The following is a 15,733-nucleotide window of genomic DNA, read 5'->3' as shown; positions in this document are numbered from 1 at the left end:
TAGTCTTTCTGAGGCTCAATTTCATCTTCAAATGCTGACAATTTCTGCCTCACTCTTTTGTACATGAATTAAAGGAGTTAAAATCCATTGTGCTCTGAGAACAATGCCTAGCATATAGTAAATGATGGCTTTTTGCTACTATATCTATCCTAATTATATGGACTTGGTGTAACTTAAATTTTGATGGGAAGAACCGCTTTTGTTTTTCAGCTGTGAGTTTATTCTTGCTATTTTAGTAGCCTTATGATGATGTATTTATCTTCTCACAGACATAAATCTGTTAAATAGTTGTTTTCTAATTACTTTTGCAGTTGAGGGCACATGCAGTAGATATTAATGGAAATCAAGTGGAGAACCCCATTGACATTGTCATCAATGTTATTGACATGAATGACAACAGACCTGAGTTCTTACACCAGGTTTGGAATGGGACAGTTCCTGAGGGATCAAAGCCTGGTAAGTTTAAAGATAATAATTTGAAGATGACTTGAGGAAAGTATGGTGTAACCAGCCCTGTTATATGAGCAAGAAATGGAGAAATCATATGAGGCTTTTTGGATCCTTTTCTTTCATTCATAATGCTTTTGGGAAAGAAGGAAGGTAACTTAGGGAAAAACCAATTGAAGAGAGAAAAACAAAAAAAAAAATTCTTCTTATTACTCATACTGATTTTTCCCACCTTTGAAAAAATATGCACTACAGTATTTGATTCTGTCCTGTGGAATACATAGGATCCTTTCATTCTGTTTTAGTTGATACAGCCAATGCATCTTGAAAGTGAGCCCCAGAAGACGAGAGGCTTTCTGTTTATCAAGTACAGATGTGACTGTATGAGACGTAGCAACAATTTAACACAGTGAGAAAGCCTTAAAGATACTTGACGTTCCTGGGACTAGGTGGCGAAGTCATAGCGAAAGCATGGAAGGGGCTTAGTGACATCTGTGATTGCTGCCCTTTAGCTCCACAGGACAGTTATTTTCAGGGTGGCCAGCGTGTCCCCTGCAGTCCTATCCCTTCAACCAGCAAAATGGAAAATGCCCTGGCCTAGAAATAGCACTTGTGGAAAGCCACTCATGATTGTAAAGTGGTATTTGACTAAGATTTTAGATTTTCGTATTAAAAATATGACACACTTCAGTCACAGTAGAAAAGCCAGGCAGCTAGAAAACCAGTGGACAAGACAATCAGTTGGTATAGGGATGGTAAAAGTAAGTGTTTGACCAGGCTTCCTGAGATGGCGTGGTGTTCAGAGAGTTTTAATTAGCTATTGTATTTTTGTTTTGTATTTTTAAAAGCCTCAGCATTTAAAATTGTGCTGCATAATACCTTTGTCATTGACACCAGTTTATGCAACTCCCTTATGCATAAGTCAGTTTATAGATATAACCAACTATGCCTCAAACACATACATTTTCTTGGTCCAAGTGCATATCTCTGCCTCTTCAGAAAAGATGTAGGGGTAGGGTGGGGGCAGCTGGAGGGAGACCAGGGGCTGTGCAGGAAGTTCAGCCATCTGTGACTCCTTCTAAGTCACATCGTCAGAGTAGCGTTCTTCAGTATTTTAAAATACAGTAAAATTAAAGCAAATTCAGCATTTCCTTACTAAAACACAAGTCTTAGACAAATCTTCCAAAGAAAACAAACATTGGGCTTTTGGGACTGTGGAAATTTTTTTATATTATTTTCTTTTTTTCTCTATTATTTCAAACTTTACAAGAATAGTTTCACAAAAATTGTTTAAAATGTGCCACTAAAGCTATATTTATGATGTATTTTACCATGAATTTCCATATGAGCCACCCATAAATAAAAGACTCTCAGCTATTGCTAGAAGTAGACATATTGTGAGTATATTTCTTGTGGTTCTTCTATAAGTTTGAAAACATCCTTCTAGGCAAGATTTGTGATGAATTTTGAGCTAAACTGCGTTGTGATCTATATTTTGGCTCACACTTCTGAAACATACCTTTTTATTCTGATGATTTATTCATTCATTCAGCAAATGTTTATAAAGCATATGCTGTGTGGTAAGCCTTGTTCTGACACTGTGGATACAGTGGTGACAAGCTAGTTCCTGCCCTGTTGGAGCTTAAATTGTAGTAGGGGAGAGAAATAAAAAACATGCAAACAAGGAAGTACACACTGAAGGTTTTGAAAAAATAAGGGTGTAGGGATGACACATAATCAAAATAGGTAAATCATTTAAAGGGACAAGTTCTGAAATGAGATTTGAATAATATTACCAAAGCACAGTTAGTTCAGAACCCAAGGTATACCATGGAGAGAGAATACCCAATGTAAACAGGCTGTAAGGTAGAACTGAACTTGAGTATTCAAAAGGAAGGTAGACTGGAGATAAACATTTCATAATTCAGTTCTTAAATGGATCCCACAGAACAAACCATTCTAAACAGTAACTACTTCTCACTCTACTTCTAAATTACAGTTTGTCTAGCTAGTTTGAACTAATTCGATACAAAGGCTTTGAAGATTTCTTTTCCAAAATATCTAATAAATTGAAGTCTCTAAGTTGGTTCCAGTGTTCTTTTAATCACTGAGGAAATAATGAACCACGATGCCAAATCTCTATGCAATGTACCAAAACAGCAGTGCATGAAATGGTTCCTTATGACCTGAGGAAATGGAGTGTGCTGCGTTCTGCACAGAGCCTACATTCGGAAAGTGACTCAGGCACTGGGGAGAATCATACTCAGCATGTTATTTTAGACATCATTGCATAACGGAAGAAAAGATGACAGAGGGAAGAATCAGCGGCAATAAATTACTTTTCTAATGGTATCTGTATTACCCATTATTTGCATTTTATATAAATTAAGGTCTAAAATGAACCTTTTTGGAATCATAAAGTGAATTTATCTTCTAAGTTATGGAAAAATTGAGTTTTTATAAATATGTATGTTGTATAATTTTTCATTCAAAGATCCAGACCAGGTTTTATCTTTTTTGAAATAAGTACTGTTCTTATGAGTAGCATTTTTAATCAAGTCTAAATGACTTTAAATATTTGTTTTTAAAAAGTGAAAATAAGACATATCAAAACAATAAATATACCTTCTCTTTTGGGGTCCCTGGAATGAAGGGTAACCATTCATTTTCCATGTACACTGTCTCTAGGAACATATGTGATGACCGTAACAGCAATTGATGCTGACGATCCCAATGCCCTCAATGGGATGTTGAGGTACAGAATCGTGTCTCAGGCTCCAAGCACCCCTTCACCCAACATGTTTACAATCAACAATGAGACTGGTGACATCATCACAGTGGCAGCTGGACTTGATCGAGAAGTAAGCCAACCAAAAACTCTATTTGTGTTTGCTTTTAATCTTAAAGGTGCACAATATCATATCACATACATTTTATCTCCACATCACAATATACTCACAGTGTTATTCAAATGCTAATCGTTTTCATTAAGTAATCTGTTGTATATTTTTCTGCAGAGCTTCAAATTGGTTAAATGATGTATATATACTGGATAAATCAATGCTAGCCTATGTCGTTTTTAATGTGACACTGACTAAGCAAAATTCTCTGGTATCTAATTTTTAAAATTTTTAACATTTCCTCATTTTCCTTTATAGCCAAAGGTTTTTGTGAGGAATTAAAAATCACAGCCAAATAATTTGCACACAAACTTAGGATAATCGTTAACACTTGTGTTATTAAAAGGCTGCAAATAACATGTATGTGATTTGGTTTTTTGTAGCCCTTGTGAATAGGCTGACATAGTATATAGTAGATTATCTTCTTTATTAGAACTAGCCCCTTAACTCTATGATTAATTTACTTAAAAGATTTAAGCAGTAGTAACTGCATTAATTCTACCCACAAGTATTTAAAGTTAGAAATACAGAGAAACACATTTCTGAAATAACATTTAGTTGAAAATGTATGCAATGTTGAAGCCATTGAAATACTATGCGGTATCACAGTCTGAGATGGAATGGGTACTTCTGTTAATTCCCAGTGGGCCATCTCAGTGTTACAGGCCTCGACCCACTGTGCTCCTACATACCCCTGTGTTTTTGTACATGTGATCCTCTTGGCCAGGCATGCCTTGCACCTTTATCTTGATCTTGGATCTTCTAGTTCTTCCGGTTCTGATTCAAGCACTGCTCATATTCTTTCCTGAAAACCCCACTCCTAGTGAAACTTTTTCATCCTTTCTCGATTCTGTCCTGACTATTTTCTTACAGACTCTCAAGGTCATTATTTTGACCATATGTAATCATTGTTTGAGTGAAATATCAAAGCGCCAACTCATAGGGAGATCTGTGCTTTGTAGATTTCTGGCTGAGCCAGTTTTTACTGTAATGAGACTTAGATTATGTATGTCAAAAGGAGACATTATACCCACTGCAATAAAATATCATTGACAAGGATTTTAGAAGTTTGTGTTTTTGACACTTTATTTGCCGTAGAAGCATTCATTTGAATTGAATAGAAGAAAACATTACTATTGCAATTGTTTACACAAAATAGTGCTAGAGGCACTACAATAAAGTAATATGAGCCAATAAAGATTAGTTTATTCTGAGCTGAGAGCCTTACTTAGGAGTTAGTGTATGCCTATGACATTGTACCTATTGACTTGTAGGCATCAACAGTTCTTTTTCTAGAAATGATTTGCATCAGAGATTGTTGAATTCAGTTTAGTTTCGTAAGTAGTACTTTTAGTTCAGTAACATGTATATATTTTCACCTCTTCATTGCTATGTGAAATACTATTTTATATGCTGATAAACTCAGCATGAATGCCATAATTTATTAGAGAATGTGGGGTAATTTTCAGTATTCTTTCTTCAGTGCCAGGTTGCTCATATACCAAGTAGATTTAGTTCATTTCATAATCCTAATATTTCTCTTTCATTCACATTGTCATTGTGAGATACAGAAATGAGACTTCATCCTGTTTTCATACAGTAATATTCCTATCTCATTTAGACTGGATGTTTTATGGAAAGAAAGAGGCATGGAAAATGAAAGATACTTTTTACTAAAACAGACCAACCATGTTTAAAAATGAGACTGTATTTCGTTTAGAGGATGAAAGCCTGACATGAGGCCATAATTGTCATTAAGTTTATCTTCCAGTGAATAGAGAAGCTGTTCACTACCCCTTGATGAAACTAATGTGGAAATGGATTTGAAACTATAGAATTATGGGTTAGATACAGTATGAGAAATAGCTTCTTGACAGTGAAATTATTAAACACAACAATGAGTTACTAGGGAAAATTATGGAAAACCTTCCTTTTCTGAAAGTCATTTAACATAGAAAAAATGCATCTATCTCGGATGGTTTATGATAATTCTTCCTGAGGCCAGGGATAAATTACTTTGAATTTTTCAGGCCTCGTGCAGACTTGAAATTCTTTTATTTCTATTAGAATTCACAGTTTCCTTTCTGTCAAAAGTAATGTGTGTTCTCGTGCTCTCAGGATGTATGACACCTTTAAGTGATTGAACTCCTAATCATTGAAATGCTTAGTGAGATTCAGCGTTTTATTTTTGTTTAATCTTCAGGTTTTAAAAATTTAGTTTTAATTCTTCAGCTTCTCCAGACCTAAAGGTGTATTTGCCACATTACCCAGTCTTCAGCATTTATTCCCATCTGTCCTCTTGTGACATTACTTGCTGGTAGTATTCCTGGCCTTTCCATTTCATGTCCATTTTCTGCCCTTTTTGTGCAGGACTGCCAAAGACTCACCCCTGCTCCCCCCAGGTTTGAACTCTGGCTCTGCTTATTATGGGCTGTTTGACTTTCAGCATATTAACCTGAAACCTCAGCTCCTGCATCCATAAATGGGGATAATAGTATTACCTACCTCATGGGACAGTTTTAAGAATTATCTAACATGACACATAAAGCATTCAGGCCAGGCATGGTGGCTCATACCTGTAATCACAGCATTTTGGGAGGTTGAGGTGGGTGGATGGCTTGAGCCCAGAAGTTCAAGACCTGCCTGGACAACATGGCGAAACCCCATCTCTACAAAAAATACAAAAATTAGCTGGGCATGGTGGTGTGCACCTGTAGTCCCAGCCACTTGGGAGGCTGAGCGGGAGAATCACCTGAGCCTGGGAGGTCAAGGCTGCAGTGAGCCGTGATTGCACCACTGCACTGCAGCCTGAGTGGCAGAGTGAGACCCTCTGTATTAGTCTGTTCTCACACTGCTATAAAGAAATACCTGAGACTGGATAATTTATAAAGAAAAGAGGTTTAATTGGCTCACAGTTCCGCATGGCTGGGGAGGCCTCAGGAAGCCTACAATCATGGCAGAAGGCACCTCTTCACGGGGCGGAAGGAGAGAAATGAAGAGTGCAAGCAGGGGAAATGCCAGACGCTTATAAAACCATCAGATCTTGTGAGGCTCATGCATTTATCATGAGAACAGTATGGGGGAAACTGCCCCCATGATTCAGTTACCTCTACCCGGTTCCGACCTTGACACATGGGTATAATGAGGATTACAATTCAAGGTGAGATTTGGGTGGGGACACAGAGCCAAACCATATCACCCTGTCTCCAAAAAAATGTATATATATATACACACACACACACACACATACATACATATATATATACACACACACATATATACATATATATGTATATATATATAAATTTAAAAGCGTTTTAAAAGGCATTCAGCACAGTGCCTAATAAATCTGAGCTATTGTTTTCCCCACTGCCATCATGAATAGCAACAGCAGCATCTCCTGGTTGAGCACTATCTGTCACCTTTACTCCTCTTCATAAGATGAAAGAAATACTTCCTGTTTTCCAAACCTAATAATCTTTCTGTTTGTGCCTTCAACTCCTAGTTCCATCCTGAAGGGGTGTTCTCCTGTTTTCTGTTGTCTTCAATCTTCCTTTCTCTACAGGTTGCTTCATAATCTACAAACCTGCTGGGTCTCCACTGTGGTAACATAGCTCTCCATGCCCTATAGGATGAAGTTAGAGCTTTTTAATAGTGCATTCTAGACCCTCTGTGACCTTGGCCCCAAAACCCTCCTTAACCTAACCCCCCAGAATTACTTGCCTTTCACATACAAATGATGCCCAACCACTCACTGAACCACACACAGTCCTTGTGCAAATAGGAAGGTTTCTATTCTTCTGTTCCCGTTTCCTCTGCCTAAATATTCTTCTCCTACATAACAGGCTAATCCTTACCCTCTGAGAGCCAGTTCTCAATCCCTTCTCTGATCACCCACAGTAGTCTCTGCATACCTCTATATAGACTGTGTTACACAGAAAGTATATCTAGATTCCCATTCTCAACATCCAGTGGGGCAGATATTCCTTGTCTCATTACCCTGAACATGAATTGTAAAGAAATGTTTAAGTTACTACACTTTACCTGAGTTCCACACCAGTCTTCTCCAAGGGGCAGCCAGCCCTCAAGGCAGGGGGATCAGTTGAGCCTAGGAGTTTGAGACCAGCCTGGGCCACATGGCGAAACCCTGTCTCTACTAAAAATACAAAAAATTAGCCAGGCGTGGTGGTGCATGCCTGTAATCCCAGCTATTCAGGAGGCTAAGGTAAGAGGATCACCTGTCACCTGAGTCTGGGTGGTCAAGCCTGCAGTGAGCCATAATCGCGCCACTGCAGTCCAGCCTGTGTGACAGAATGAGACCCTGTCTCAAGAACAAACAAGCAAAAAATACTTCCACTCCTTCCTCGTCCACTTGAAGTCCGGCTTTCCACCTGCTTCCCCCGCTTGACCTGTGCACATGCTGCATGTGTGCAGTAGTCTTACCATCTTAGAGGGCACTCACGTAGTGGATTGATTAATGGTACAGATTCTTGACTCATACCTGAGTTCAAGTCTATTCTCTGCCTCTTATGGCTGGGTGTCCATGGCAAGCTCCCTTACCTTCCTAAGCCCATTTCCTCATCTGTAAAATGGGGTTTCAAAACCCCACCTGCCTCATAGGATTATTGTGAGGACTAACTGAAATAATGCATAGTGCATAGCACTGTGCTGGGCACATAGTGCTCAAACTCAATAAAAGTTGTTTTTTGTTTTTAAATCAAGGCCCTTGGAACAGTGCCAGCATGTAGTATGTATACAAAAGAAAGACCACATTTATAAGGTAGATGGTACTTTTAGTCCCATTTCACAGATGAGGGAACTGGGGCTTAGCAGTTAAGAATTTGAACAGAGTTGGCCAGGAGTGGTGGCTCACACCTGTAATCCCAGCACTTTGGGAGGCCAAGGTGGGCGGATCACGAAGTCAGGAGATCGAGACCATCCTGGCTAACACGGTGAAACCCCATCTCTACTAAAAATACAAAAAATTAGCCAGGCGTGGTGACGGGCACCTGTAGTCCCAGCTACTCGGGAGGCTGAGGCAGGAGAATGGCATGAACCCGGGAGGCTGAGCTTGCAGTGAGCCGAGATTGTGCCACTGCACTCCAGCCTGGGCGACAGAGTGAGACTCAGTCTCAAAAAAAAAAAAGAATTTGAACAGAGTCACAAATCTATACATCCCTCCTAAGTTTCAGTGACATTATTATTCAACTCTCTGTCCCCAGCCCAATTTATCTAGAGGCAAATCTGTCATCTCCTGAAACCCGTGATTTATGATGAATTTCCTATTTCACATGACCAGGACCTTCTCCTCAGTCTCCCAAGGTCATCGTTTAATTGCCTTTCCCATGCCCTGCTGTCCCTCTACCTGCAATCTGTTTAGTCATCAAGTTCTTCTCTTTTTACTCAAAGTAATGACATTAAAAGTAATTGCCATTAAAAGTAATGGCAAAAACTGCAGTTACTTTTGCACCAACCTGATAGTTGGTATGCACTATTGAAGGTTCTTCATATTACTTCTTCCTACCATTTCTAGACTTGCACTCATGCATTTGGTGGCTCTATATGGTCCTGTGATCCGTTACTCTCTGCCTCCATCACTTAGTGAAAGCAAGGCTGTATCTCGTTTTGGTCACTGTTTTACCCAAGTAAATACTCCATTGCCTGGCATTTAGAAGACATTTCATTAAATGTCTGCTGTATGAATGACTGAATGTTCTCACCTCCTCATTCACTGATGTCACTCTAGTTCAGTGTTTCAAAATTGTGCTGCACGTGCATAAGATTTTAATTGGTAAATGCTGAGAAGCCTCTAGGACAGCAAGCAGACACAGCCTTTCACGTGCTACTTCATCAAGTAGAGACTGCCAGAATCCAAGAATTTCATCATGTTTATTTTTTACTGTCATATTTATGATAAGTGATGCTAGCTTTCCATTTATGGGACTTTTACAATAAATTAAGCTTTAAAAAGGGAAATTAATGTCAATATAAATAGGAAGTGACTCATAGTATGAGGAAATGTTAGAATTGGGACTATTGTATATGAATCACTGTGGTTTTGGGAAAAGGTGAGCTAGTTTATGCTCCCAGTATGGGTTTTAAGAAGTAAATTATAGCTATCCATGTGAATAGAAGATGGTTTTTTCTTTACCTGAGATAAGATCATGCAAAACCCAAGGTTTCTTATGCATTCACCCATCCATCCACCAAGTCAGAAGCATTTGTGGAATTCTTACTCTGAGTCAGGCACTGTGCCATATGCCAGTGGCACAAGCATCAACAAAGCAAGGGCCCTTGGGACACCTGTGTGTGTGTGTGTGTATCTCTGTATGCACACACATGCACAGTGAGGCAGATACAGACACACGACTGATAACAGCCATATAAACTATAAACAGTGATGGGGTGTGTTGTAAGGGCTCTGTCCTGAGGACACAAACAGCTCTTCCTCAAGAACTTTCAGAAGTCGTCTCCAAAGTGACTTTTAAGCTGATGTTAGCCAGGCTTGGAGTGAAGGGAATGGTATTCTAGGCAAGGGTTTCTCAGCCAGGACACTGTGACATTTTTACTTGGTGTTGAGGCCTGTCTCGTGCATCATAGGCTGTTTAGCAGCATCCTTGGCCTCTACCCATTAGATGTCGGTACTGAGTTTGGTTGTCACAACTAAGGAGTGCTTAGTTGTAACAACCCAAAATGTTCACTCTGGGTAACATCCACTTGTCTAGGCAGAGGAGAATGCCAAATGCAATGACACAGGATCATGACAGGGCATTTGAAGATAAATGCAAAACAGCTCCAGGTGTGGGGTAAGCGAATGGGAGGAATCACTTTTGTAAAATAGGCGAGTTTCGGAGAGGGAAGGATTGACAGCAAGCAGATGAGTTTGGATTTTATTCCATATAGAGCAGGAAGGGAGGAGAAGTTTTCAAGCAGAATCCCCTTGATCAGCTGAGGTACTATGACAGTGGGAAGTCGAACACTTAACGGAATCTAAATGTCAGTCATTGACAGCCAGATGCCCAGTGACCAAATTAGGCAAGCAGCTCTAAGCAGTTCAGTTGTCTAAAACACAGGCTATCAAGCCTTCCTTACTAAATATAAGAATGTTTTAGCAATCAGGCATTTGAAAATGGAGATGACATTATTTACTATTTAGCAAGTGGAATTTTTTTTTTATTTGAAGAGATATTGTACTTTGGAAATAACAAGTGTCCTTTTGTAATTTAAAATTTCCAGACTAGCTTGCAGCAATAAGAAATTTCAAGTATTAGCTACTAATTCCAATATTGCAGATCAATGGAAAATTATTGGATGTATTATGCTTACATAATTCTAAAGATTTTTGTAGACTAGACATTAGGAAATAACTATACTTTCATGTAATACCTATGTGAGTTAACTTCTTAAGAAATAAGCTTCCTTTTTTTCTCTCTTTTTGAGAATGTTCATCTGTTTCTGCAAATAGCAGCTAACAAAACTGACATTTCAAAAGTCATAAAAGTTTTTATTTTCATGGTTTTCAGCTGGGAGGCTGAACTGAATGTCCCGCGAAATTCTCTCACTAACCATGAAAGCATTAAGCTGAAGTGACACTTCTAATTGGGGAAGGAAAGCAACTGAAGAAGTATTATAGCCTGTGTTAACATTTTTTTTTTTTTTTTTTTTTTTGAGATGGAGTCTCATTCTGTCGCCCAGGCTGGAGCACAGTGGCACGATCTCGGCTCACTGCAACCTCCGCCTCCAGGGTTCACGCGATTTTCCTGCCTCAGCTTCCCGAGTAGATAGGATTACAGGCTCCCACCACCACACCTGGCTAATTTTTTGTGTATTTTTAATAGAGACGGGGTTTCACTATGTTGGGCAGACTAGTCTCGAACTCCTGACCTCATGATCCACCTGCCTCGGCCTCCCAAAGTGCTGAGATTACAGGCGTGAGCCACCGCACCTAGCCCTTAGCCTATGTTAACATTATAGTGAGGTACTGTGGGTTAAGAAAAAAATTAAATGACTCAATCAACATTATTTCTTATTGCGTGTGTGTTTTTTAATTCAAAATAGTGTAACATTTTCTCTTTTAGGAAGACAAAAAATAACTGAAATAAATAACTGCTAGAGATTGGCATTTGGGTGGACAGACAGAGACTTAGAATCTAATGTGGGCGGTTTGGCTTTCCTTCCTACTCCTTTCTTTTCTTTGCCCCTCCCCCTGACAACTAAATCAAAAGCTACAATTTGTGTGTGTTCTATCTAAGCTCCAGAAATCCCTTAAGAATGGCCATTCATAATGTTAGCTATATTTAGAAACAGGGAAAACTGCACTTTGCAGTGACAGTTTATTTTTGTATGTAGTGGATTTTGTTGTTCAGAATGTTTTAACATTTATGAAAATGATCACTGTTTTTGATCTATCTGTGCAAATTTCCACAGAGATTCCAAATGATTTTAGATATTGTTTAAAGTTAGGTTTTCCTAATATAAAACTTACTCAGCAAATGCCTGACTTCTCAATCTCAGCATTTTCTCTTAGATATATTATAGCTTAATGTGGCTCTTTTAGAACAGTCAACCTGGAATTTGAAAATAGTGGATGCCTGTCTAATAATAATCATCTACATGTAAATGTATCAATATTTATATCCATTGTAGGTCTGTGCTTAAAGCAGTGGACACAATGAGTGTTATACCCAAATCCTAATCCATTGAATATGCAATTATCAAATATATGCCCTGTTAGAAGACTATGGAAATAAACGTAAACCCTTCAAGTTTTGACTTTGTTTAAGAATACTGTATATCTCTTCTATATGGTTTTCAATCATATGTATTAATGGAATTTAAGGGGAAATATTGCATCTACCCTGTAATAATAGAATATATGTAAGAACATATAAAAGGAAAGCTTATATACTTTGTGAATTATGTATGTGTTCTTCTCCCTGTCTTGAGATTCTTCATTGTTTTTAGTATCCTAAACTGGGTAGAAATTAACATACAAGAAAGTAAATACGAACCAAATGACTTGAATGCTTGATCACAATCTCGTGAAGTGAAGAAAGGCAAAAGTTGGAACCAGATGGAGGTTTCAGCTTAGCTGTGAATTTCACACATCTGTAGTGCATTCCTTTCTGCCAGTAGAGGTGAATATACACAGTTAAATCTCTCTAGACAAGGACCAGACCTGTGCTTCATAAGTTAAAGGAAACTCCACTTGCAAAATTTCAAGTCATGTTAATCAGAATGAATGATGCCATGCTCTCCTTGCATTATAAAGAGCCGTTTACAGAACAACTGTTATGTCTTCTTGAGGAATTAGTTTCATTTAAGTTGTTATCTTTATGTCTTTTTAGAAAGTGCAACAGTATACGTTAATAATTCAAGCTACAGACATGGAAGGCAATCCCACATATGGCCTTTCAAACACAGCCACGGCCATCATCACAGTGACAGATGTCAATGACAATCCTCCAGAGTTTACTGCCATGACGGTGAGTACAGCCTGTCACTCACACAACTTTGGGTCTGTAGTTCGTTACTGAGAAGGTTGGTCATGAATAATAAATGTGTTAAATAGAGGTGGAACTTGCTTCACCTAATAGTAGCATGGCTGCTAACTCGGACATTTCTGTCATCAGGGCCTTACATGAGGCATCCAAGTAATTTGTTTCTTCGTAGTCTTCAAGTCCACTGTTAAAGTTGTTAAAATAAGCTGCCTGGAAAACACGTCCTAAAAAGACTGTGCTGTTACAACAAAATGCTTATGAATATTTTCAGGTGCATGAGCTGCATGACTGATTTATGCTACTTTGTCAGCATATAATTATCCATATCTGGAGTAAAATCATTTTGCACAGACAAGTTCTTTCCCCCACCCCACCATAATCACCCAGAGACTCACAAATGGATGCTGATTTTAATATTAATGAAACTGTAAGGTAATTTGGAAAAAAATTGGACTACTGAAAAATGTTACAGTATTTTTAAAGTCAGACATAAATGCTGTGATTACCTGCATTATCAGTCTCCTCATTTAGTGTAGATAATAAAAATCTAATGGGGCAGTAAAATCGGACGGTGTGGTCATCAAGACAAGTTGTCCTTCAGTGGTCCATGCTCCTCCTCTGACTGAGGTTTGTCTTTCTCGCAGTTTTATGGTGAAGTTCCTGAGAACAGGGTAGACATCATAGTAGCTAATCTAACTGTGACTGATAAGGATCAACCCCATACACCAGCCTGGAACGCAGTGTACAGAATCAGTGGCGGAGATCCTACTGGACGGTTCGCCATCCAGACCGACCCAAACAGCAACGACGGGTTAGTCACCGTGGTCAAAGTAAGTGTTCCTCGGGCCACTGATCTCTCCAACAGCTGCTCAGCAAGGACCAATATATGTCCCCCACTCATTGTTTTGCAATGGAAACTTAGGACGTTTTTCTTGCAGACATCTCCAGATGTGGGTCTGACATATATGTGGGAGGTTATATCTTACTGTTTAATTTATGCTGAGGCTAAGGCCAACATCAGTACTCTCACATCATCACTGATGTGAGGGTTTTTGAACGAGTTTTGTGATGAGAGTTTTGTGAGAGTTTTTGAATGAGAGTTTTGAGTGAGAGTTTTGATGATTGTTTTTGAATCAGTTTGGACAGTTTTTACCAATCTGAGGATAGGACTGGCCTGAACAACATTAACTGTTAGTGTAGTTGATATATGCATGATATATCACATTCTGAAATTTTGATCACCATTGATAGCTATTAAGAATGATGCCTCACAGCTGCTATTTTCATGTCTACAGCTATTAGAATATTGGCAGATAGTGAACAAACCAGAAAAGCCATAGAAGTAAAATGTAATGAGTAGGCAAGAAGAAAGCCTGCATTTTAGAAAGCTCTTGCATTTGCATGGCTGTTTTTAAATGCTATTTCCGAGACGTTAAGAAATGTATTCTTCTGATCTTATGGCCAAAAAGGAACCAAACAAAACAGTTGCATGCTAGAAGCCAAGGGGATGTTCTTCAAGAATAATAAATACGTAGCTATAATGGAAAAGCCTGTTAAAGTGAACATCCCTTCCTTTTAGCCACCCAGTAAAGAGATTTACTTCTTTGCCTCCCACCTAAGCACTCTTGATTTGTAAGTGAACCTAAATGTTGACCTTACATAGAAAGATGTGCTAAAATGCCAGTTGCCAATAATTATGCAGATGCGGGAGTAGAATGGAATGGGAATGGAAACTCTCAGAAGGAACATAGTGATCAAAAGCACCAACTTGAGTCTGCTGTCTGTGTGAGTCCCGGCTCTGCTCCTGATATCTGTGTGATCATGGCCAGCTATTTAACCACTGTAAATTCTAGGTTTCTTATGCAGAAAGGGGCTGATAACAGTATGTTAGTCATAGTGTTCTGAGAGATAAATGAGCTTCATACACATTAAAGGACTTTGAACTGTGCGTATACCCCTTAGCATAAATGTTACATCAGGGGAAGGTTTCGTGTGGCTAGTGAAATCACTCTAAATATTGCAGTCTTAACTTTCTGGCTTTTTTTCTGTCTTGCTTAAAATACTAGAGAAAGGAATGTTGAATTGGGGATTTAGAGAGAAAAAAAGATGTGTTTGAAGATTTTTAAAAGGTGGTCTAGGGTACGAAACTGGTGCAGTTTCTGCTGATAATGAAGCTTTCTTATGAGCGTCACCTCTTGATCATTCTTAGGCTACCAATTACGAGCCTAAGAGATCTTAATGCTCTTGTTTTTCCTGTTATTACTGCACAGTAATGCTTATTTGCACATCCATTTGCAGGTGAACAAGGAAAATTAAGAGTGAATGTCCAGTCTAGTCATTTGACTCCTGGTAACATTTCTAGTGACAGCAGGATTCAGTGAACTTTGGAAGTTAGTATTTACATGAAGGGTTATTTGTGCATTGCATTTATCTAGAGTGTTTTTCTTAAATTTGGGGGTTTTACAGACCAATAAAATACCCAGAAATATTCCAGAAGACAGCAGAGTTTTAGTTTGCTAAGAGGAAAAGAAAAATATCTTCCACCTACCGACAGTATTATTTTTAAAAGGTGTGTTTGCGATTATGTATACATGTTTGTACTGCAAAATGTGTACTTCAAATTATGAAAGGTACTTTTAAATCAAATAGGTTTAGCTGTATTTAAAAATTACATTTTCTGATTTTTGGTTTGTTTTCTTCAATTCATCATAGACTGGTGAAAGCTTTCCTGGGTGAGAAGTGATCTTTGTCCTAATGTTTGAGAGTATACATTTAGACCATCATGTTCTCACTTGACTTTATATTATTTAGTATTTTTAGTCAACAATGCTATTCTTAAGAATAATCAAGTTTTTAGATTATTCTTGCAGTAATCATGTGCACTGT

At 38.4% G+C, this 15,733-nt stretch overlaps 1 protein-coding gene across 2 annotated transcripts in view; it reads left to right on the top strand.

The window, feature by feature from the left end:
• CDH2 (cadherin 2) overlaps positions 1 to 15,733 on the top strand; it is a 226,464-nt gene that overhangs the window by 171,146 nt on the left and 39,585 nt on the right. For both annotated transcript variants that reach the window (XM_523898.8, XM_016933484.4), the window contains 4 exons: positions 312 to 456; positions 3,136 to 3,308; positions 12,695 to 12,832; positions 13,492 to 13,677. In XM_523898.8, coding sequence (XP_523898.3) covers positions 312 to 456; positions 3,136 to 3,308; positions 12,695 to 12,832; positions 13,492 to 13,677 — 642 coding nt within the window. The remainder of the gene's footprint in view (positions 1 to 311; positions 457 to 3,135; positions 3,309 to 12,694; positions 12,833 to 13,491; positions 13,678 to 15,733) is intronic.

The sequence above is a fragment of the Pan troglodytes genome, chromosome 17 (assembly GCF_028858775.2).
Source record: "Pan troglodytes isolate AG18354 chromosome 17, NHGRI_mPanTro3-v2.0_pri, whole genome shotgun sequence".
In the NCBI taxonomy this organism is placed as follows: domain Eukaryota; kingdom Metazoa; phylum Chordata; class Mammalia; order Primates; family Hominidae; genus Pan; species Pan troglodytes.
The sequence above is the reverse complement of the archived record's forward strand: the minus strand, read 5'-3'. Positions and strand labels throughout refer to the sequence as shown.